General features: G+C 42.3%; 1 protein-coding gene across 1 annotated transcript in view; it reads right to left on the reverse strand.

Annotated features, from left to right (window-relative positions):
- OTOG (otogelin) overlaps nt 1-26585 on the reverse strand; it is a 595066-nt gene that overhangs the window by 277290 nt on the left and 291191 nt on the right. Inside the window, exon 26 of the mRNA XM_075326471.1 lies at nt 12960-13076. Coding sequence (XP_075182586.1) covers nt 12960-13076 — 117 coding nt within the window. The remainder of the gene's footprint in view (nt 1-12959; nt 13077-26585) is intronic.

The following is a 26585-nucleotide window of genomic DNA, read 5'->3' on the forward strand; positions in this document are numbered from 1 at the left end:
CTATTATCCTCCTTTCCCCCCAGGACTACCCCTCCTATTATACTCCTCTCCCCCCAGGACTACTCCTCCTATTATACTCCTCTCTCCCCAGGACTACCCCTCCTATTATCCTCTTCTCCCCCCAGGACTACCCCTCCTATTATACTCCTCTCCCCCCAGGACTACTCCTCCTATTATCCTCCTCTCCCCCCAGGACTACTCCTCCTATTATACTCCTCTCCCTCCAGGACTAGTCCTCCTATTATACTCCTCTCTCTTCAGGAATACTACTCCTATTATACTACTCTCCCCCCAGGACTACTCCACCTATAATACTCCTCTCCCCCCAGGACTACTCCTCCTATTATCCTCCTCTCCCCCAGGACTACTCCACCTATTAGACTCCTCACCCCCAGGACTCCTCCTCCTATTATCCTCCTCTCCCCCCAGGACTACTCCTCCTATTATCCTCCTCTCCCCCCAGGACTACTCCTCCTATTAGACTCCTCACCCCCAGGACTCCTCCTCCTATTATCCTCCTCTCCCCCCAGGACTATTCCTCCTATTATCCTCCTCTCCCCCCAGGACTACTCCTCCTATTATCCTCCTCTCCCCCAGGACTACTCCTCTTATTAGACTCCTCACCCCCAACAACACCGCTCTCACCCCCCGCCACACCCAGACAACACCCAGAACATTTACAGCGCCCTACACAAACACTTGGTAAATACAGACAACATCTATATATATATATAACAAAAATCATACATTATCTACACAACACGTAAATTCTAGAATACCCAATGCGCTAGAATCGGGCCACCTTCTAGTATTATATATTCAGACAAATATCAAATAGTGAGAAAAAAAAAACAACACACATGATTCATTGAGTGGTGTATCACACCGCATCGCATATAAGACAAAAATATGTAAAAAAAAGGGGGGGGCGGGGGGGGGAAAGCAATGAACTAATAAATACAGAACACTGCTATATGTATGGAATGATATATAAAGAAAATATAAAATATTTTTATCTTTTTGGTTAAAATATTTATTTAATATTTATAGATTTGTATTTTATGTGATTTTAATTTTAATTTTATTTATTATCACTCCATAATCAGAGATAAAACGTATATGATGAATGAAATATGCATTATTTGTTATATGTAATATTGGTAGTTAATTCTGAAAATACCTATATGGAGAAAATTTCAACAAAACATAAAAATAAAAATATATTTGCAATGTGGTATGTAGACAAATCAGTGGAACACGCGTGATACAAAAATATATTTTCATTGTTGATCCCTTCATGCTCGTTCTATAATACGTAACGAAGGTCAGAACGATAATTTAGTCCCATTGGGAATCTACTGTCCATCTTAAGGATCCATTTTGCTTCGGTTTGGAGCAAAAATTGAAACCAATCTCCACCACGTATAGGTTTACATACATATTCAGTTCCTGTAATGCTTAGAGTAGAAAAATCCCCTTGATGCATGTCCAAAAAATGTTTTGTTAAACCGGAAATGGAGCGTTTGTTTTTATTTTTACCAGTAGTGGGATCAAGATATGATGCCACATTAGTATGCTCGGAGATTCTTCTCTTGAGGGGTCTCGAAGTACAACCAATGTAATCTTTAGTACAAGTGTAAGGCTATGCGCGCACGTGTGCGCTCTGCACCACACCTAAAAGGTGCGCTTCAGAGCGCAGGTGAAAAGCTCCGTTCTGAAGCGCATGGTGCCGGCAGATTTGTGCGCTCTGCATGCTGCCTCTCCCTATAGACAGCATGCAAACCGCACGGAAGAAGTGACATGTCACTTCTTAGAACGCAGCGATTCGGGCAGCAGCCGAAGCGCTGCGCTCTAATATGCCACGTGCGCACGGCTCCTGCACAATCTCCATAGACTGTGCAGGGGACGCAGGACGCATGCAGTTACGCTGCGCTGCAGATCGCAGCGTAACTGCATGTAATACGCACACGTGCGCACATAGCCTTACAGGTAGCCTTGTAAATAACTTGTGCTGTGGAACAAGTAAAATATATCTTTGTACCGTGTTAGCCAGTAAAAAAATTGTTTAAAAGAACAGAGAGTCCTCAGTGGTTGATACCTTTTAATGGCTAACTGAAAAGATGGTAATAATTGCAAGCTTTCGAGACTACTCAGGTCTCTTCATCAGGCATGGTATAACACAAAATCTGAAGAGTCACGTATTTATACACAACAGGACTTAGAATAGTGCAGTAAAAAAAAAAAAAAAAAAAAAAAAGAACAAGTTATATGAAACAGAACTATCTCTATGGCAGGGGGACAAGCTGTTCTAGCCATAAATACTACTGCAGTTCAGTGTGAAAGTTTTAAACTTTCACACTGAACTGCAGTAGTATTTATGGCTAGAACAGCTTGTCCCCCTGCCATAGAGATAGTTCTGTTTCATATAACTTGTTCTTTTTTTTTTTTTTTTTTTTTTTTACTGCACTATTCTAAGTCCTGTTGTGTATAAATACGTGACTCTTCAGATTTTGTGTTATACCATGCCTGATGAAGAGACCTGAGTAGTCTCGAAAGCTTGCAATTATTACCATCTTTTCAGTTAGCCATTAAAAGGTATCAACCACTGAGGACTCTCTGTTCTTTTAAACAATTGTGCTGTGGAGCAATTGATAAAAGTTGAATTTTTATAGGTTTTGTTAGCAGCGTAGGTAATTATTTGGGTCTTCTTCATATACTTGCAAAGGCCACAGCGTGGAATGCCGCATTTGTATGAGCCCTTAGTATTTAACCAGGTGCCGGAATCAGTATCTGAGGAAGCAAAAAATGAGGAAGGAGATATTAAATTTCCAATCGTTCGGGCCTTTTTAGCAACCACATTTATTCCTTTGGATAGTATGTTGGCCAGATCAGAGTCCTGATGCAGGAGAGGAAGATATTGACGGAAGTTTTCTTTAATTTTAAGGAAGTCTCTGCTGTAAGGAGTTGAAAAAGTGATGCGATTAGAAAAAGTTCTGGATGATGTTTTTGATTGGTCCCTATCCTGTAGCAGATTATCACGAGATCTTTGGTCAGCAAGATTGTTAGCTCTATTAGGAATTTTATTAGTGTAGCCCCTATTCCTTAGGCGGATTTCATATTCTCCACTTCAGCTTTGTAGGTCAAATCAGTGGAGCAAAGGCGACGTGCCCTCAGGAATTCGCCCAAGGGAAGGTTTGAAATAGTATGGGCCGCATGACAGCTATGGGCATGTAGGGTGCTGTTCCCACTAATAGGTTTGCCATATAGTTTGGTATGAATCAAACCTGAGTGTGGATCCCCAGACAGCCATATGTCAGGAAAGGGAGCTGAGTTCTGAAATCCCTCCACAGTAAACTTTAAATTCATGGTATTATTGTTAATATAATAACGAAAATCTTCAAGGAGTTCTTTTTGTGGGGTATTTTCGTCGAGCTGCCAGATCATCACCAGATCATCTATGTATCTGGCATACTAGATTATATGACTCAGGAAGGGGTTATCAAGAACATGTATACGAGATTCCTCCCAAGTGACCATACAGAGGTCTTCCCCAACGCTCCAAGAGGAGACAACATTACAGATACTGAAAGATGATTCTGAAAAAGGATTTTTTGTCATTAATTTATCAGCTTGTACTCTTGATCACAACCAATGCAAGGTTTTACAGAAAGGCCTCAGTTTTGCTCCTGCAAATAGAGCTGACTTATTTCAGACCATCAGAGATATCAACAAATTCATTCGCAATCTTACCATCAAGAAATATTTCATCCTTTCTGAAAAAGAGGAAGATACCCAAATAATTACATCTGACATTCCTATCCCTCTACACATGAATTTGAAAGAACAGATTTCTACAAGAACTTTGATTGATTTGGATGAGTCTCATAAAACCACACTAGATCCTCATCCGTTCAAAATATCTAATAAGGACATCTACCCCATTTCATCACGTGTGCCTGCTATGGATATATATCAGGACACTATGGAAATTGAAATTAAGAAAGCCCTTTTGTCTGAGTCCTCTCTCAAAGACAATCTTTCTACAGTGGAGAAACGTGCCCTCCAAAGCCTTTCCAACAACCCCTATATTACCATCAAGGCCGCGGATAAAGGCGGTTCCGAGGTTGTCCTTGATAAAACACACTACGAAAAGCAAATTTTATGCATGCTAAGTGATGTTACTACATACAGACCACTCAATGTGGACCCTACAAGTGTTTTTCTGCGCAAACTACGGGGTATTGTTAACAAAGGCTTTGACATCGGCATATTGGATAAACGTACTACTGAGTACCTTGTTAATGACTTTCCTATTTGTCCGGTTTTCCATGGACTGCCAAAGGTCCACAAAGGTCGCTTCCCTCCACCCATGCGCCCTATTGTGGCCAGTACAGACACGCTTTCCAGCCGCTTGTCTGACTGGCTGGACAATATGATCCAACCCATGGTAAGAAACTCAACCGGTTACATTAAGGATACCAAGCATCTTTTACAATGTCTTCCTGATTTACAGTGGAAACATAACTATTTTTGGGTGACAAGTGACGTGGAAGCTTTGTATTCATGTATACCTCATGCGGATGCTCTTAATGTCCTCTCTTACCATCTGACTAAACAATCCAACTTGGACGAGGTCACAAAGGAGTACATTCTCACAGTATGTGATTTCTTATTGAAGCACAACTTCTTTCGATTTGACCAACAGTTTTACATACAAATAAAGGGCTGCCCCAGGGGGGCTAGCTTTTCTTGTGCTCTTGCCAACCTCTATATGGTCACTTGGGAGGAATCTCGTATACATGTTCTTGATAACCCCTTCCTGAGTCATATAATCTGGTATGCCAGATACATAGATGATCTGATGATGATCTGGCAGTTCGACGAAAATACCCCACAAAAAGAACTCCTTGAAGATTTTCGTTATTATATTAACAATAATACCATGAATTTAAAGTTTACTGTGGAGGGATTTCAGAACTCAGCTCCCTTTCCTGACATATGGCTGTCTGGGGATCCCCACTCAGGTTTGATTCATACCAAACTATATCGCAAACCTATTAGTGGGAACAGCACCCTACATGCCCATAGCTGTCATGCGGCCCATACTATTTCAAACCTTCCCTTGGGCGAATTCCTGAGGGCACGTCGCCTTTGCTCCACTGATTTGACCTACAAAACTGAAGTGGAGAATATGAAAATCCGCCTAAGGAATAGGGGCTACACTAATAAAATTCTTAATAGAGCTAACAATCATGCTGACCAAAGATCTCGTGATAATCTGCTACAGGATAGGGACCAATCAAAAACATCATTAAGAACTTTTTCTAATCGCATCACTTTTTCAACTCCTTACAGCAGAGACTTTCCTAAAATTAAAGAAATTTTCCTTCAATATCTTCCTCTCCTGCATCAGGACTCTGATCTGGCCAACATACTATCCAAAGGAGTAAATGTGGTTGCTAAAAAGGCCCGAACGATTGGAAATTTAATATCTCCTTCCTCATTTTTTGCTTCCTCAGATACTGATTCCGGCACCTGGTTAAATACTAAGGGCTCATACAAATGCGGCATTCCACGCTGTGGCCTTTGCAAGTATATGAAGAAGACCCAAATAATTACCTACGCTGCTAACAAAACCTATAAAAATTCAACTTTTATCAATTGCTCCACAGCACATGTTATTTACAAGGCTTCCTGTAACACTTGTACTAAAGATTACATTGGTTGTACTTCGAGACCCCTCAAGAGAAGAATCTCCAAGCATACTAATGTAGCATCATATCTTGATCCCACTACTGGTACAAATAAAAACAAACGCTCCATTTCCGGTTTAACAAAACATTTTTTGGACATGCATCAAGGGGATTTTTCTACTCTAAGCATTACAGGAACTGAATATGTATGTAAACCTATACGTGGTGGAGATTGGTTTCGATTTTTGCTCCAAACCGAAGCAAAATGGATCCTTAAGATGGACAGTAGATTCCCAATGGGACTAAATTATCGTTCTGACCTTCGTTACGTATTATAGAACGAGCATGAAGGGATCAACAATGAAAATATATTTTTGTATCACGCGTGTTCCACTGATTTGTCTACATACCACATTGCAAATATATTTTTATTTTTATTTTTTGTTGAAATTTTCTCCATATAGGTATTTTCAGAATTAACTACCAATATTACATACAGTTAGGTCCAGAAATCTTTGGCCAGTGACACAATTTTGGAGAGTTGGGCTCTGCATGCCACCACATTGGATTTGAAATGAAACCTCTACAACAGAATTCAAGTGCAGATTGTAACGTTTAATTTGAAGGTTTGAACAAAAATATCTGATAGAAATTGTAGGAATTGTCACATTTCTTTACAAACACTGCACATTTTAGGAGGTCAAAAGTAATTGGACAAATAAACCAAACCCAAAAAAAAATTTTTTATTTTCAATATTTTGTTGCGAATCCTTTGGAGGCAATCACTGCCTTAAGTCTGGAACCCATGGACATCACCAAACGCTGGGTTTCCTCCTTCTTAATGCTTTGCCAGGCCTTTACAGCCGCAGCCTTTAGGTCTTGCTTGTTTGTGGGTCTTTCCGTCTTAAGTCTGGATTTGAGCAAGTGAAATGCATGCTCAATTGGGTTAAGATCTGGTGATTGACTTGGCCATTGCAGAATGTTCCACTTTTTTGCACTCATGAACTCCTGGGTAGCTTTGGCTGTATGCTTGGGGTCATTGTCCATCTGTACTATGAAGCGCCGTCCGATCAACTTTGCGGCATTTGGCTGAATCTGGGCTGAAAGTATATCCCGGTACACTTCAGAATTCATCCGGCTACTCTTGTCTGCTGTTATGTCATCAATAAACACAAGTGACCCAGTGCCATTGAAAGCCATGCATGCCTATGCCATCACGTTGCCTCCACCATGTTTTACAGAGGATGTGGTGTGCCTTGGATCATGTGCCGTTCCCTTTCTTCTCCAAACTTTTTTCTTCCCATCATTCTGGTACAGGTTGATCTTTGTCTCATCTGTCCATAGAATACTTTTCCAGAACTGAGCTGGCTTCATGAGGTGTTTTTCAGCAAATGTAACTCTGGCCTGTCTATTTTTGGAATTGATGAATGGTTTGCATCTAGATGTGAACCCTTTGTATTTACTTTCATGGAGTCTTCTCTTTACTGTTGACTTAGAGACAGATACACCTACTTCACTGAGAGTGTTCTGGACTTCAGTTGATGTTGTGAACGGGTTCTTCTTCACCAAAGAAAGTATGCGGCGATCATCCACCACTGTTGTCATCCGTGGACGCCCAGGCCTTTTTGAGTTCCCAAGCTCACCAGTCAATTCCTTTTTTCTCAGAATGTACCCGACTGTTGATTTTGCTGCTCCAAGCATGTCTGCTATTTCTCTGATGGATTTTTTCTTTTTTTTCAGCCTCAGGATGTTCTGCTTCACCTCAATTGAGAGTTCCTTAGACCGCATGTTGTCTGGTCACAGCAACAGCTTCCAAATGCAAAACCACACACCTGTAATCAACCCCAGACCTTTTAACTACTTCATTGATTACAGGTTAACGAGGGAGACGCCTTCAGAGTTAATTGCAGCCCTTAGAGTCCCTTGTCCAATTACTTTTGGTCCCTTGAAAAAGAGGAGGCTATGCATTACAGAGCTATGATTCCTAAACCCTTTCTCCGATTTGGATGTTAAAACTCTCATATTGCAGCTGGGAGTGTGCACTTTCAGCCCATATTATATATATAATTGTATTTCTGAACATGTTTTTGTAAACAGCTAAAATAACAAAACTTGTGTCACTGTCCAAATATATCTGGACCTAACTGTATAACAAATAATTCATATTTCATTCATCATATACGTTTTATCTCTGATTATGGAGTGATAATAAATCAAATTAAAATTAAAATCACATAAAATACAAATCTCTAAATATTAAATAAATATTTCAACTAAAAAGATAAAAATATTTTATATTTTCTTTATATATCATTCCATACATATAGCAGTGTTCTGTATTTATTAGTTCATTGCTTCCCCCCCCCGCCCCCACCTTTTTTTTTTTACATATTTTTGTCTTATATGCGATGCGGTGTGATACACCACTCAATGGATCATGTGTGTTGTTTTTTTTTCTCACTATTTGATATTTGTTTGAATATATAATATAATCATGTGCATGTCTTCCCCTATATAGATATATATCGCCTATGCTTCCATATATAACGCACCTTGTGAATAGGAAGCTGACCTTTGATAACATTTCATTGTGTCTTCTTTTTTTTCATTTATAAACTATGATCTTATTGCCTATACATTTACACATCCACCCTCGCGCACATAGGATCATTTAATCTTTGTCGCAATCCTTCGCCCACTTTCAGATGCAACTCATTTCATAGAAAGACGGTTGATCTCCTATAAGATCCGGTCTCTTCCCTGATCGTTCTTCCCGCACATTGCAATTAGATTGTAGGAGTATTCCTCGCCACACGCGCTGATCTGTTCATGCATGGCATTGCTCAGAAATGTTTCCCCTAATCCCAAATATAACGCACCCATGTGAACAGTCCATTACCTTCCCATAGAACTTCATCTTTGTCACTTTTCATGATACACTAGAATCTAACATAAAATACATCTTGATATATTATGGAATCATTATCTTTATTCGTCAATTACACAAATAAATAAATGTATATTTTTGGACGCTCATATAATACATCCTGTTTATGAGTCAATAACAAATAATATTAGTTTATATACAACCACATTTAAGAAATAATGATAATGAATAATAAAAAAATAATAAAAACATAAAATTCATATTTTCCCTCTATTTTGGGATGATAGAACAGGCAGCTTAGTGACCTATCATCACTCCATTTCCTCATGTTTCTATATATACATTTCTTATTTTATTTTACTTTGTCATTTTACTGCTTAGGTGCTTGTTCTCACCTTACTTTTTGATTCTTGCTGCTTTTTTTGTTTCTAGTGCTTTTCTGCACAGCCTCACATATGGGTCCCATGCGAACATACCTCATGCATATAAATATTTCTAATTCACATACATCCTTATTTATATATTTTTATTCTCACTTTTTCTTTATTTTTCCATTTTTTTTATTTTTTTTTTTCCTTTTACTTTTCTTCCACATCCAAACAGATATTTACCTTCTATGCAAGGGTTAAATTTCATCCTTTTCTCTTTCCCCTGTTCTCCTTTGCATTTTCCTGGGACTACACCCACCTTTTGTCCGCCCTTCATTCTCCATGGTAAGCTGTGTATTTTTATGCTTAAGATTAAGGACTTATCTACATTCCAACTGTCCGAAACGCGTCAGGCCATGATGTTTTCATGGAACCGATGATGTTTTTCTTGGATTTTTAATCGTTGAATAAAGTTTCTACACGTTTATATATTTTTCGTTGGATTTATATTTTTCCTATCCTGGAATTGGTGCTGAGTCCAGTCCTTTCTCCTTGCTAACCCTAACATATACCCCGTCACAGATACAGCCACATCAATACCGACTCCACGTCCATACCGCTATAACCCCAACATATACCCCGTCACAGATACAGCCACATCAATACCGACTCCACGTCCATACCGCTACAACCCTAACATATACCCCGTCACAGATACAACCGCATCAATACCGACTCCATGTCCATACCGCTATAACCCTAACATATACCCCGTCACAGATACAGCCGCATCAATACCGACTCCACGTCCATACTGCTACAACCCCAACATATACCCCGTCACAGATACAGCCGCATCAATACCGACTCCACGTCCATACCGCTATAACCCCAACATATACCCCGTCACAGATACAGCCACATCAATACCGACTCCACGTCCATACTGCTACAGCTCTAACATATACCCCGTCACAGCTACAGCCGCATCAATACCGACTCCACGTCCATACCGCTACAACCCTAACATATACCCCGTCACAGATACAACCGCATCAATACCGACTCCACGTCCATACCGCTATAACCCCAACATATACCCCGTCACAGATACAGCCGCATCAATACCGACTCCACGTCCATACTGCTACAGCTCCAACATATACCCCGTCACAGATACAGCCACATCAATACCGACTCCACGTCCATACCGCTATAACCCCAACATATACCCCGTCACAGATACAGCCACATCAATACCGACTCCCCGTCCATACCGCTATAACCCCAACATATACCCCGTCACAGATACAGCCACATCAATACCGACTCCACGTCCATACCGCTACAACCCTAACATATACCCCGTCACAGATACAACCGCATCAATACCGACTCCACGTCCATACCGCTATAACCCCAACATATACCCCGTCACAGATACAGCCACATCAATACCGACTCCACGTCCATACCGCTACAACCCTAACATATACCCCGTCACATACAGCCGCATCAATACCAACTCTACGTCCATACTGCTACAGCTCCAACATATACCCCGTCACAGATAAAGCCACATCAATACCGACTCCATGTCCATACTGCTACAGCTCCAACATATACCCCGTCACAGATACAGCCACATCAATACCGACTCCACGTCCATACCGCTATAACCCCAACATATACCCCGTCACAGATACAGCCACATCAATACCGACTCCACGTCCATACCGCTACAACCCTAACATATACCCCGTCACAGATACAACCGCATCAATACCGACTCCACATCCATACTGCTACAGCTCCAACATATACCCCGTCACAGATACAGCCACATCAATACCGACTCCACGTCCATACCACTATAACCCCAACATATACCCCGTCACAGATACAGCCGCATCAATACCGACTCCACGTCCATACCGCTATAACCCTAACATATACCCCGTCACATACAGCCGCATCTATACCGACTCCATGTCCATACCGCTACAACCCTAACATATACCCCGTCACAGATACAGCCGCATCAATACCGACTCCACGTCCATACCGCTACAACCCTAACATATACCCCGTCACAGATACAGCCGCATCAATACCGACTCCACGTCCATACCGCTACAACCCTAACATATACCCCGTCACAGATACAGCCGCATCAATACCGACTCCACGTCCATACCGCTACAACCCTAACATATACCCCGTCACAGATACAGCCGCATCAATACCGACTCCACGTCCATACCGCTACAACCCTAACATATACCCCGTCACAGATACAGCCGCATCAATACCGACTCCACGTCCATACCGCTACAACCCTAACATATACCCCGTCACAGATACAGCCGCATCAATACCAACTCCACGTCCATACCGCTATAACCCCAACATATACCCCGTCACAGATACAACCGCATCAATACCGACTCCACGTCCATACCGCTATAACCCCAATATATACACCGTCACAGATACAGCCCCATCAATACAGACTCCACGTCCATACCGCTATAACCCCAACATATACCCCGTCACAGATACAGCCGCATCAATACTGACTCCACGTCCATACTGCTACAACCCTAACATATACCCCGTCACAGATACAGCCGCATCAATACCGACTCCATGTCCATACCGCTATAACCCTAACATATACCCCGTCACAGATACAGCCGCATCAATACCGACTCCACGTCCATACCGCTATAACCCCAACATATACACCGTCACAGATACAGCCCCATCAATACAGACTCCACGTCCATACCGCTATAACCCCAACATATACCCCGTCACAGATACAGCCGCATCAATACCGACTCCACGTCCATACTGCTACAACCATAACATATACCCCGTCACAGATACAGCCGCATCAATACCGACTCAATGTCCATACCGCTATAACCCTAACATATACCCCGTCACAGATACAGCCGCATCAATACCGACTCCACGTCCATACCGCTATAACCCTAACATATACCCCGTCACAGATACAGCCGCATCTATACCGACTCCACGTCCATACCGCTACAACCCTAACATATACCCCGTCACAGATACAGCCACATCAATACCGACTCCACGTCCATACCGCTATAACCCCAACATATACCCCGTCACAGATACAGCCGCATCTATACCGACTCCACGTCCATACCGCTACAGCTCCAACATATACCCCGTCACAGATACAGCCACATCAATACCGACTCCACGTCCATACCGCTACAGCTCCAACATATACCCCGTCACAGATACAGCCGCATCAATACCGACTCCACGTCCATACTGCTACAACCCCAACATATACCCCGTCACAGATACAGCCGCATCAATACCGACTCCATGTCCATACCGCTATAACCCTAACATATACACCGTCACAGATACAACCGCATCAATACCAACTCCACGTCCATACCGCTATAACCCCAACATATACACCGTCACAGATACAGCCGCATCAATACCAACTCCACGTCCATACTGCTACAACCCTAACATATACCCCGTCACAGATACAGCCGCATCAATACCGACTCCACGTCCATACCGCTATAACCCCAACATATACCCCGTCACAGATACAGCCGCATCAATACCGACTCCACGTCCATACCGCTATAACCCCAATATACACACCGTCACAGATACAGCCGCATCAATACCGACTCCACGTCCATACCGCTATAACCCCAATATACACACCGTCACAGATACAACCGCATCAATACCAACACCATGTCTAAACTGCTACAACACATGCACAAACTATAGGTAAATATCCCAACACCCACACATATTATAACACCCACGGGTGCCGTCACCTGTAAATGATATGAAACAGATGAATCTCCAGGTGCATTATAGACATTAATACACACAGGTATTCCTAAATCAAGCTACACAAGGATCTAAGGATAGATGAACTTCCAGACACATACACCGGTCCTAATGATCCATGCACAGCTCTGTACTCACCACCGGGTGGCAGGCTTCAAACGCTTCACTCAGCAAAATCCCACATTCCTTCTTGGCAAAATGCTCCCGCAAAGGGTTCAGGTGACAGGGACTGCGGCTGTCCTGGCTGTCAAGACACTAAACGACACAAAGACTCATCACCACTAGATCCCATATATTAATGTCTCCTCAGCACCACTAGATCCCATTTATTAATGTCTCCTCAGCACCACAAGATCCCATGTATTAATGTATCCTCAGCACCACTAGATCCCATGTATTAATGTTTCCTCAGCACCACTAGATCCCATGTATTAATGTCTCCTCAGCACCACTAGATCCCATGTATTAATGTCTCCTCAGCACCACTAGGTCCCATGTATTAATGTCTCCTCAGCACCACTAGACTCCATGTATTAATGTCTCCTCAGAACCACTAGATCCCATGTATTAATGTCTCCTCAGCACCACTAGACTCCATGTATTAATGTCTCCTCAGAACCACTAGATCCCATGTATTAATGTCTCCTCGGCACCACTAAATCCCATGTATTGTCTCCTCAGCACCACTAGATCCCATGTATTAATGTCTCCTCAGCACCACTACATCCCATTTATTAATGTCTCCTCAGCACCACTAGATCCCATGTAGTAATGTCTACTCATCCCCACTAGATTCCTTGTAATAATGTCTCCTCATCACCACTAGGTCCCATGTATTAGTGTCACCTCATCACCACTAGGTCCCATGTATTAATGTCCCCTTAGCACCACTAGGTCCCATGTATTAATGTCTCCTCAGCACCACTAGATCCCATTCATTAATGTCTACTTATCACCACTAGGTCCCATGTATTAATGTCTCCTCAGCACCACTAGATCCCATGTATTACTGTCTACTCATCACCACTAGATTCCTTGTAGTAATGTCTCCTCATCACCACTAGGTCCCATGTATTAATGTCTCCTCAGCACCGCTAGATCCCATGTATTAGTGTCTCCTCGGCACCACTAAATCCCATGTATTGTCTCCTCAGCACCACTAGGTCCCATGTACTAATGTCTCCTCATCACCACTAGAACCCATGTAATAATGTCCCCTCAACACCACTAGATCCCATGTAGTAATGTCTCCTCAGCACCACTAGGTCCCATGTATTAATGTCTCCTCAGCACCACTAGAACCCATGTACTAATGTCCCCTCAGCACCACTAGATCCCATGTATTAATGTCTACTCATCCCCACTAGATTCCTTGTAATAATGTCTCCTCAGCAACACTAGATCCCATGTATTAATGTCTACTCATCACCACTAGGTCCCATGTATTAATTTCTCCTCATCACCACTAGGTCCCATGTACTAATGTCTCCTCAACACCACTAGATCCCATGTATTAGTGTCTCATCATCACCACTAGGTCCCATGTATTAATGTCTCCTCAGCACCACTAGATCCCATGTATTAATGTCTCCTCAGCACCACTAGCTCCCATGTATTAATGTCTCCTCAGCACCACTAGATCCCATGTATTAATGTCTCCTCAGCACCACTAGATCCCATGTATTAATGTCTACTCATCACCACTAGATTCCTTGTAGTAATGTCTCCTCATCACCACTAGGTCCCATGTATTAATGTCTACTCATCACCACTAGGTCCCATGTATTAATGTCCCCTCAGCACCACTAGATCCCATGTAGTAATGTCTCCTCATCACCACTAGGTCCCATGTATTAATGTCTACTCATCACCACTAGGTCCCATGTATTAATGTCTCCTCATCACCACTAGATCCCATGTATTAATGTCCCCTCAGCACCACTAGATCCCATGTAGTAATGTCTCCTCATCACCACTAGGTCCCATGTACTAATGTCTCCTCAGCACCACTAGATCTCATGTATTAGTGTCTCCTCATCACCACGAGGTCCCATGTATTAATGTCTCCTCAGCACCACTAGATTCCATGTATTAATGTCTCCTCATCACCACTAGGTCCCATGTATTAATGTCTCCTCAGCAGCACTAGATCCCATGTATTAATGTCTCCTCAGGACCACTAGATCCCATGTATTAATGTCTCCTCAGCACCACTAGGTCCCATGTATTAATGTCTCCTCATCACCACTAGATTCCATGTATTAATGTCTCCTCAGAACCACTAGATCCCATGTATTAATGTCTCCTCGGCACCACTAAATCCCATGTATTGTCTCCTCAGCACCACTAGATTCCATGTATTAATGTCTCCTCAGCACCACTACATCTTATTTATTAATGTCTCCTCATCACCACTAGATTCCATGTATTAATGTCTCCTCAGCACCACTAGATCCCATGTATTAATGTCTCCTCGGCACCACTAAATCCCATGTATTGTCTCCTCAGCACCACTAGATTCCATGTATTAATGTCTCCTCAGCACCACTACATCTTATTTATTAATGTCTCCTCATCACCACTAGATTCCATGTATTAATGTCTACTCATCACCACTAGATTCCTTGTAGTAATGTCTCCTCATCACCACTAGGTCCCATGTATTAATGTCTCCTCAGCACCGCTAGATCCCATGTATTAGTGTCTCCTCGGCACCACTAAATCCCATGTATTGTCTCCTCAGCACCACTAGGTCCCATGTACTAATGTCTCCTCATCACCACTAGAACCCATGTAATAATGTCCCCTCAACACCACTAGATCCCATGTAGTAATGTCTCCTCAGCACCACTAGGTCCCATGTATTAATGTCTCCTCAGCACCACTAGAACCCATGTACTAATGTCCCCTCAGCACCACTAGATCCCATGTATTAATGTCTACTCATCCCCACTAGATTCCTTGTAATAATGTCTCCTCAGCAACACTAGATCCCATGTATTAATGTCTACTCATCACCACTAGGTCCCATGTATTAATTTCTCCTCATCACCACTAGGTCCCATGTACTAATGTCTCCTCAACACCACTAGATCCCATGTATTAGTGTCTCATCATCACCACTAGGTCCCATGTATTAATGTCTCCTCAGCACCACTAGATCCCATGTATTAATGTCTCCTCAGCACCACTAGCTCCCATGTATTAATGTCTCCTCAGCACCACTAGATCCCATGTATTAATGTCTCCTCAGCACCACTAGATCCCATGTATTAATGTCTACTCATCACCACTAGATTCCTTGTAGTAATGTCTCCTCATCACCACTAGGTCCCATGTATTAATGTCTACTCATCACCACTAGGTCCCATGTATTAATGTCCCCTCAGCACCACTAGATCCCATGTAGTAATGTCTCCTCATCACCACTAGGTCCCATGTATTAATGTCTACTCATCACCACTAGGTCCCATGTATTAATGTCTCCTCATCACCACTAGATCCCATGTATTAATGTCCCCTCAGCACCACTAGATCCCATGTAGTAATGTCTCCTCATCACCACTAGGTCCCATGTACTAATGTCTCCTCAGCACCACTAGATCTCATGTATTAGTGTCTCCTCATCACCACGAGGTCCCATGTATTAATGTCTCCTCAGCACCACTAGATTCCATGTATTAATGTCTCCTCATCACCACTAGGTCCCATGTATTAATGTCTCCTCAGCAGCACTAGATCCCATGTATTAATGTCTCCTCAGGACCACTAGATCCCATGTATTAATGTCTCCTCAGCACCACTAGGTCCCATGTATTAATGTCTCCTCATCACCACTAGATTCCATGTATTAATGTCTCCTCAGAACCACTAGATCCCATGTATTAATGTCTCCTCGGCACCACTAAATCCCATGTATTGTCTCCTCAGCACCACTAGATCCCATGTATTAATGTCTCCTCAGCACCACTACATCTTATTTATTAATGTCTCCTCATCACCACTAGATTCCATGTATTAATGTCTCCTCAGCACCACTAGATCCCATGTATTAACGTCTCCTCAGCACCACTAGATCCAATGTATTGTCTCCTCCGCACCACTAGATCCCATGTATTAATGTCTCCTCAGCACCACTAGATTCCATGTATTAATGTCTCCTCAGCACCACTAGATCCCATATATTAATATCACCTTAGCACCACTAGATCCCATGTATTAATGTCTCCTCAGCACCACTAGATCCCATTTATTAATGTTTCCTCAGCACCACTATGTCCCATGTATTAATGTCTACTCATCACCACTAGATTCCGTGTATTAATGTCTCCTCAGCACCACTAGATCCCATATATCAATGTCACCTTAGCACCACTAGATCCCATGTATTAATGTCTACTCATCACCACTAGATTCCTTGTAGTAATGTCTCCTCATAACCACTAGGTCCCATGTATTAATGTCTCCTCATCACCACTAGGTCCCATGTATTAATGTCTCATCAGCACCACTAGATCCCATGTATTAATGTCTACTCATCACCACTAGATTCCTTGTAGTAATGTCTCCTCATCACCACTAGGTCCCATGTATTAATGTCTGTTCAGCACCACTAGATCCCATGTATTAATGTCCCCTCAGCACCACTAGATCCCATGTATTAATGTCTACTCATCACCACTAGATTCCTTGTAGCAATGTCTCCTCATCACCACTAGGTCCCATGTACTAATGTCTCCTCATCACCACTAGATCCCATATATTAATGTCTCCTCAGCACCACTAGATCCCATGTATTAATGTCTCCTCAGCACCACTAGATCCCATGTATTAATGTCTCATCAGCACCACTAGATCCCATGTATTAATGTCTCCTCAGCACCACTAGATCCCAAGTATTAATTTCTCCTCAGCACCACTAGATCCCATGTATTCATTTCTCCTCAGCACCACTAGATACCATGTATTAATGTCTCCTCAGTACCAATAGATCCCATGTATTAATGTCTCCTCAGCATCACTAGATCCCATGTATTAATGTCTCCTCAGCACCACTAGATCCCATGTATTAATGTATCCTCAGTACCACTAGATCCCATGTAGTAATGTCTCCTCAGCACCACTAGATCCCATGTATTAATGTCTACTCAGCACCACTAGATCACATGTATTAATGTCTCCTCAGCACCACTAGATTCCATGTATTAATGTCTCCTCATCACCACTAGACTCCATGTATTAATGTCTCCTCAGAACCACTAGATCCCATGTATTAATGTCTCCTCGGCACCACTAAATCCCATGTATTGTCTCCTCAGCACCACTAGATCCCATGTATTAATGTCTCCTCAGCACCACTACATCCCATTTATTAATGTCTCCTCAGCACCACTAGATCCCATGTAGTAATGTCTACTCATCCCCACTAGATTCCTTGTAATAATGTCTCCTCATCACCACTAGGTCCCATGTATTAGTGTCACCTCATCACCACTAGGTCCCATGTATTAATGTCCCCTTAGCACCACTAGGTCCCATGTATTAATGTCTCCTCAGCACCACTAGATCCCATTCATTAATGTCTACTTATCACCACTAGGTCCCATGTATTAATGTCTCCTCAGCACCACTAGATCCCATGTATTACTGTCTACTCATCACCACTAGATTCCTTGTAGTAATGTCTCCTCATCACCACTAGGTCCCATGTATTAATGTCTCCTCAGCACCGCTAGATCCCATGTATTAGTGTCTCCTCGGCACCACTAAATCCCATGTATTGTCTCCTCAGCACCACTAGGTCCCATGTACTAATGTCTCCTCATCACCACTAGAACCCATGTAATAATGTCCCCTCAACACCACTAGATCCCATGTAGTAATGTCTCCTCAGCACCACTAGGTCCCATGTATTAATGTCTCCTCAGCACCACTAGAACCCATGTACTAATGTCCCCTCAGCACCACTAGATCCCATGTATTAATGTCTACTCATCCCCACTAGATTCCTTGTAATAATGTCTCCTCAGCAACACTAGATCCCATGTATTAATGTCTACTCATCACCACTAGGTCCCATGTATTAATTTCTCCTCATCACCACTAGGTCCCATGTACTAATGTCTCCTCAACACCACTAGATCCCATGTATTAGTGTCTCATCATCACCACTAGGTCCCATGTATTAATGTCTCCTCAGCACCACTAGATCCCATGTATTAATGTCTACTCATCACCACTAGCTCCCATGTATTAATGTCTCCTCAGCACCACTAGATCCCATGTATTAATGTCTCCTCAGCACCACTAGATCCCATGTATTAATGTCTACTCATCACCACTAGATTCCTTGTAGTAATGTCTCCTCATCACCACTAGGTCCCATGTATTAATGTCTACTCATCACCACTAGGTCCCATGTATTAATGTCCCCTCAGCACCACTAGATCCCATGTAGTAATGTCTCCTCATCACCACTAGGTCCCATGTATTAATGTCTACTCATCACCACTAGGTCCCATGTATTAATGTCTCCTCATTACCACTAGATCCCATGTATTAATGTCCCCTCAGCACCACTAGATCCCATGTAGTAATGTCTCCTCATCACCACTAGGTCCCATGTACTAATGTCTCCTCAGCACCACTAGATCTCATGTATTAGTGTCTCCTCATCACCACTAGGTCCCATGTATTAATGTCTCCTCAGCACCACTAGATTCCATGTATTAATGTCTCCTCATCACCACTAGGTCCCATGTATTAATGTCTCCTCAGCAGCACTAGATCCCATGTATTAATGTCTCCTCAGGACCACTAGATCCCATGTATTAATGTCTCCTCAGCACCACTAGGTCCCATGTATTAATGTCTCCTCATCACCACTAGATTCCATGTATTAATGTCTCCTCAGAACCACTAGATCCCATGTATTAATGTCTCCTCGGCACCACTAAATCCCATGTATTGTCTCCTCAGCACCACTAGATTCCATGTATTAATGTCTCCTCAGCACCACTACATCTTATTTATTAATGTCTCCTCATCACCACTAGATTCCATGTATTAATGTCTCCTCAGCACCACTAGATCCCATGTATTAACGTCTCCTCAGCACCACTAGATCCAATGTATTGTCTCCTCCGCACCACTAGATCCCATGTATTAATGTCTCCTCAGCACCACTAGATTCCATGTATTAATGTCTCCTCAGCACCACTAGATCCCATATATTAATATCACCTTAGCACCACTAGATCCCATGTATTAATGTCTCCTCAGCACCACTAGATCCCATTTATTAATGTTTCCTCAGCACCACTATGTCCCATGTATTAATGTCTACTCATCACCACTAGATTCCGTGTATTAATGTCTCCTCAGCACCACTAGATCCCATATATCAATGTCACCTTAGCACCACTAGATCCCATGTATTAATGTCTACTCATCACCACTAGATTCCTTGTAGTAATGTCTCCTCATAACCACTAGGTCCCATGTATTAATGTCTCCTCATCACCACTAGGTCCCATGTATTAATGTCTCATTAGCACCACTAGATCCCATGTATTAATGTCTACTCATCACCACTAGATTCCTTGTAGTAATGTCTCCTCATCACCACTAGGTCCCATGTATTAATGTCTGTTCAGCACCACTAGATCCCATGTATTAATGTCCCCTCAGCACCACTAGATCCCATGTATTAATGTCTACTCATCACCACTAGATTCCTTGTAGCAATGTCTCCTCATCACCACTAGGTCCCATGTACTAATGTCTCCTCATCACCACTAGATCCCATATATTAATGTCTCCTCAGCACCACTAGATCCCATGTATTAATGTCTCCTCAGCACCACTAGATCCCATGTATTAATGTCTCATCAGCACCACTAGATCCCATGTATTAATGTCTCCTCAGCACCACTAGATCCCAAGTATTAATTTCTCCTCAGCACCACTAGATCCCATGTATTCATTTCTCCTCAGCACCACTAGATCCCATGTATTAATGTCTCCTCAGTACCAATAGATCCCATGTATTAATGTCTCCTCAGCATCACTAGATCCCATGTATTAATGTCTCCTCAGCACCACTAGATCCCATGTATTAATGTATCCTCAGTACCACTAGATCCCATGTAGTAATGTCTCCTCAGCACCACTAGATCCCATGTATTAATGTCTACTCAGCACCACTAGATCACATGTATTAATGTCTCCTCAGCACCACTAGATTCCATGTATTAATGTCTACTCAGCACCACTAGATCCCATGTATTAATGTCTACTCAGCACCACTAGATCGCATGTATTAATATACCCTCTGCACCACTAGATCCAATGTATTAATGTATCCTCAGCACCACTAGATCCCATGTATTAATGTATCCTCAGCATCACTAGATCCCATGTATTAATGTCTCCTCAGTACCACTAGATCCCATGTATTAATGGATCCTCAGCACTACTAGATCCCATGTATTGTCTCCTCAGCACCATTAGATCCCATTTATTAATGTCTCCTCAGCACCACTAGATCCAATGTATTAATGTCTCCTCATCACCACTAGGTCCCATGTATTAATGTCTACTCATCACCACTAGATTCCTTGTAGTAATGTCTCCTTATCACCACTAGGTCCGATGTATTAATGTCTACTCATCACCACTAGATTCCTTGTAGTAATGTCTCCTTATCACCACTAGGTCCGATGTATTAATGTCTCCTCAGAATCACTAGATCCCATGTATTAATGTCTCCTCGGCACCACTAAATCCCATGTATTGTCTCCTCAGCACCACTAGATCACATGTATTAATGTCTCCTCAGCACCACTACATCCCATTTATTAATGTCTCCTCAGCACCACTAGATCCCATGTATTAATGTCTCCTCATCACCACTAGGTCCCATGTATTAATGTCTACTCATCACCACTAGATTCCTTGTAGTAATGTCTCCTTATCACCACTAGGTCCCATGTATTAATGTCTCCTCAGAATCACTAGATCCCATGTATTAATGTCTCCTCGGCACCACTAAATCCCATGTATTGTCTCCTCAGCACCACTAGATCACATGTATTAATGTCTCCTCAGCACCACTACATCCCATGTATTAATGTCTCCTCAGCACCACTAGGTCCCATGTATTAATGTCTACTCATCACCACTAGATCCCATGTAGTGTCTTCTCAGCACCACTAGATCCCATATATTAATGTCACCTTAGCACCACTAGATCCCATGTATTAATGTCTCCTCAGCAACACTAGATCCCATGTATTAATGTCTACTCATCACCACTAGATTCATTGTAGTAATGTCTCCTCATCACCACTAGGTCCCATGTATTAATGTCTGTTCAGTACCACTAGATCCCATGTATTAATGTCCCCTCAGCTCCACTAGATCCCATGTATTAATGTCTACTCATCACCACTAGATTCCTTGTAGTAATGTCTCATCATCACTACTAGGTCCCATGTACTGTCTCCTCATCACCACTAGATCCCATATATTAATGTCTCCTCAGCACCACTAGATCCCATGTATTAATGTCTCCTCAGCACCACTAGATCCCATGTATTAATGTATCCTCAGCACCACTAGATCCCAAGTATTAATTTCTCCTCAGCACCACTAGATCCCATATATTAATGTCTCCTCAGCACCACTAGATCCCATGTATTAATGTCTCCTCAGCACTAGATCCCATGTATTAATGTCTCCTCAGCACCACTAGATCCCATGTATTAATGTCTCTTCAGTACCACTAGATCCCATGTATTAATGTCTCCTCAGCACTAGATCCCATGTATTAATGTCTCCTCAGCACCACTAGACCCCATGTATTAATGTCTCCTCAGTACCACTAGATCCCATGTATTAATGTATCCTCAGCACCACTAGATCCCATGTAGTGTCTCCTCAGCACCACTAGATCCCATATATTAATGTCACCTTAGCACCACTAGATCCCATGTATTAATGTCTCTTCAGCACCACTAGATCCCAAGTATTAATTTCTCCTCAGCACCACTAGATCCCATGTATTAATGTCTCCTCAGTACCACTAGATCCCATGTATTAATGTCTCCTCAGCACCACTAGATCCCATGTATTAATGTCTCATCAGTACCACTAGATCCCATGTACTAATGTCTCCTCAGCACCACTAGATCCCATGTATTAATGTCTACTCATCACCACTAGATTCCGTGTATTAATGTCTACTCAGCACCACTAGATCCCATATATTAATGTCACCTTAGCACCACTAGATCCCATGTATTAATGTCTACTCATCACCACTAGATTCCTTGTAGTAATGTCTCCTCATCACCACTAGGTCCCATGTATTAATGTCTACTCATCACCACTAGATTCCGTGTATTAATGTCTTCTCAGCACCACTAGATCCCATATATTAATGTCACCTTAGCACCACTAGATCCCATGTATTAATGTCTACTCATCACCACTAGATTCCTTGTAGTAATGTCTCCTCATAACCACTAGGTCCCATGTATTAATGTCTCCTCATCACCACTAGGTCCCATGTATTAATGTCTCCTCAGCACCACTAGATCCCATGTATTAATGTCTACTCATCACCACTAGATTCATTGTAGTAATGTCTCCTCATCACCACTAGGTCCCATGTATTAATGTCTGTTCAGCATCACTAGATCCCATGTATTAATGTCCCCTCAGCACCACTAGATCCCATGTATTAATGTCTACTCATCACCACTAGATTCCTTGTAGTAATGTCTCCTCATCACTACTAGGTCCCATGTGCTGTCTCCTCATCACCACTAGATCCCATATATTAATGCCTCCTCAGCACCACTAGATCCCATGTATTAATGATTCCTCAGCACCACTAGATCCCATGTATTAATGTATCCTCAGCACCACTAGATCCCAAGTATTAATTTCTCCTCAGCACCACTAGATCCCATGTATTAATGTCTGCTCAGCACCACTAGATCCCATGTATTAATGTCTCCTCAGCACCACTAGATCCCATGTATTAATGTCTCATCAGTACCACTAGATCCCATGTATTAATGTCTCCTCAGCACCAATAGATCCCATGTATTAATGTCTCCTCAGTACCACTAGATCCCATGTATTAATGTCTCCTCAGTACCACTAGATCCCATGTATTAATGTGTCCTCAGCACCACTAGACCCCATGTATTAATGTCTCCTCAGTACCACTAGATCCCATGTATTAATGTCTCCTCAGCACCACTAGATTCCACGTATTAATTTCTCCTTCGCAACACTAGATCCCATGTATTAATGTCTCCTCAGTACCACTAGATCCCATGCATTAATGTCTCCTCAGCACCACTAGATCCCATGTATTAATGTCTCATCAGTACCACTAGATCCCATGTATTAATGTCTCCTCAGCACCATTAGATCCCATGTATTAATGTCTCCTCAGTACCACTAGATCCCATGTATTAATGTCTCCTCAGCACCACTAGATCCCATGTATTAATGTCTCCTCAGCACCACTAGATCCCATGTATTAATGTCTACTCAACACCACTAGATCCCATGTATTAATGTATCCTCAGCACCACTAGATTCCATGTATTAATGTCTACTCAGCACCACTAGATCCCATGTATTAATGTCTACTCAGCACCACTAGATCCCATGTATTAATATATCCTCTGCACCACCAGATCCAATGTATTAATGTGTCCTCAGCACCACTAGATCCCATGTATTAATGTATCCTCAGCATCACTAGATCCCATGTATTAATGTCTCCTCAGCACCACTAGATCCCAAGTATTAATTTCTCCTCAGCACCACTAGATCCCATGTATTCATATCTCCTCAGCACCACTAGATCCCATGTATTAATGTCTCCTCAGTACCACTAGATCCCATGTATTAATGTCTCCTCAGCACCACTAGATCCCATGTATTAATGTCTCCTCAGCACCACTAGATCCCATGTATTAATGTCTACTCAGCACCACTAGATCCCATGCATTAATGTCTCCTCAGCACCACTAGATTCCATGTATTATTGTCTACTCAGCACCACGAGATCCCATGTATTAATGTATCCTCAGCACCACTAGATCCCATGTATTAATGTATCCTCAGCATCACTAGATCCCATGTATTAATGTCTCCTCAGTACCACTAGATCCCATGTATTAATGTATCCTCAGCACCACTAGATCCAATGTATTAATGTATCCTCAGCACCACTAGATCCCATGTAGTAATGTATCCTCAGCATCACTAGATCCCATGTATTAATGTCTCCTCAGTACCACTAGATCACATGTATTAATGTATCCTCAGCACTACTAGATCCCATGTATTGTCTCCTCAGCACCATTAGATCCCATTTATTAATGTCTCCTCAGCACCACTAGATCCCATGTATTAATGTCTCCTCATCACCACTAGGTCCCATGTATTAATGTCTACTCATCACCACTAGATTCCTTGTAGTAATGTCTCCTTATCACCACTAGATCCCATGTATTAATGTCTCCTCAGTACCACTAGATCCCATGTATTAATGTATCCTCAGCACCACTAGATCCCATGTATTGTCTCCTCAGCACCACTAGATCCCATATATTAATGTCACCTTAGCACCACTAGATCCCATGTATTAATGTCTCTTCAGCACCACTAGATCCCAAGTATTAATTTCTCCTCAGCACCACTAGATCCCATGTATTAATGTCTCCTCAGTACCACTAGATCCCATGTATTAATGTCTCCTCAGCACCACTAGATCCCATGTATTAATGTCTCATCAGTACCACTAGATCCCATGTATTAATGTCTCTTCAGCACCACTAGATCCAATGTATTAATGTCTCCTCAGTACCACTAGATCCCATGTATTAATGTCTCCTCAGCACCACTAGATCCCATGTATTAATGTCTCCTCAGCACCACTAGATCCCATGTATTAATGTCTACTCAGCACCACTAGATCCCATGTATTAATGTCTACTCAGCACCACTAGATCCCATGTATTAATGTCTACTCAGCACCACTAGATCCCATGTATTAATATATCCTCTGCACCACTAGATCCAATGTATTAATGTATCCTCAGCACCACTAGATCCCATGTATTAATGTATCCTCAGCATCACTAGATCCCATGTATTAATGTCTCCTCAGTACCACTAGATCCCATGTATTAATGTATCCTCAGCACCACTAGATCCCATTTATCTGCATCTACACTGCAGGTTATATGGACCGTATTACAGCGTGCATTATCTACACTGCAGGTTATATGGACCGGATTACAGTGTGCATTGTCTACACAGCAGATTATATGGACCGGATTACAGTGTGCATTGTCTACACTGCAGGGTATATGGACTGGATTACAGCGTGCATTGTCTACACTGCAGGTTATATGGACCGGATTACAGTGTGCATTGTCTACACTGCAGCCTATATGGACTGGATTACAGTGTGCATTGTCTACACTGCAGGGTATATAAACCATCTTACAGTGTGCATTGTCTACACTGCAGGTTATATGGACCGGATTACAGTGTGCATTGTCTACACTGCAGGTTATATGGAGCGGATTACAGTGTGCATTGTCTACACTGCAGGCTATATGGACCGGATTACAGTGTGCATTGTCTACACTGCAGGTTATATGGAGCGGATTACAGCGTGCATTGTCTACACTGTAGGTTATATGGAGCGGATTACAGTGTGCATTGTCT

This window comes from Anomaloglossus baeobatrachus, chromosome 10, assembly GCF_048569485.1.
Source record: "Anomaloglossus baeobatrachus isolate aAnoBae1 chromosome 10, aAnoBae1.hap1, whole genome shotgun sequence".
Classification (NCBI taxonomy): domain Eukaryota; kingdom Metazoa; phylum Chordata; class Amphibia; order Anura; family Aromobatidae; genus Anomaloglossus; species Anomaloglossus baeobatrachus.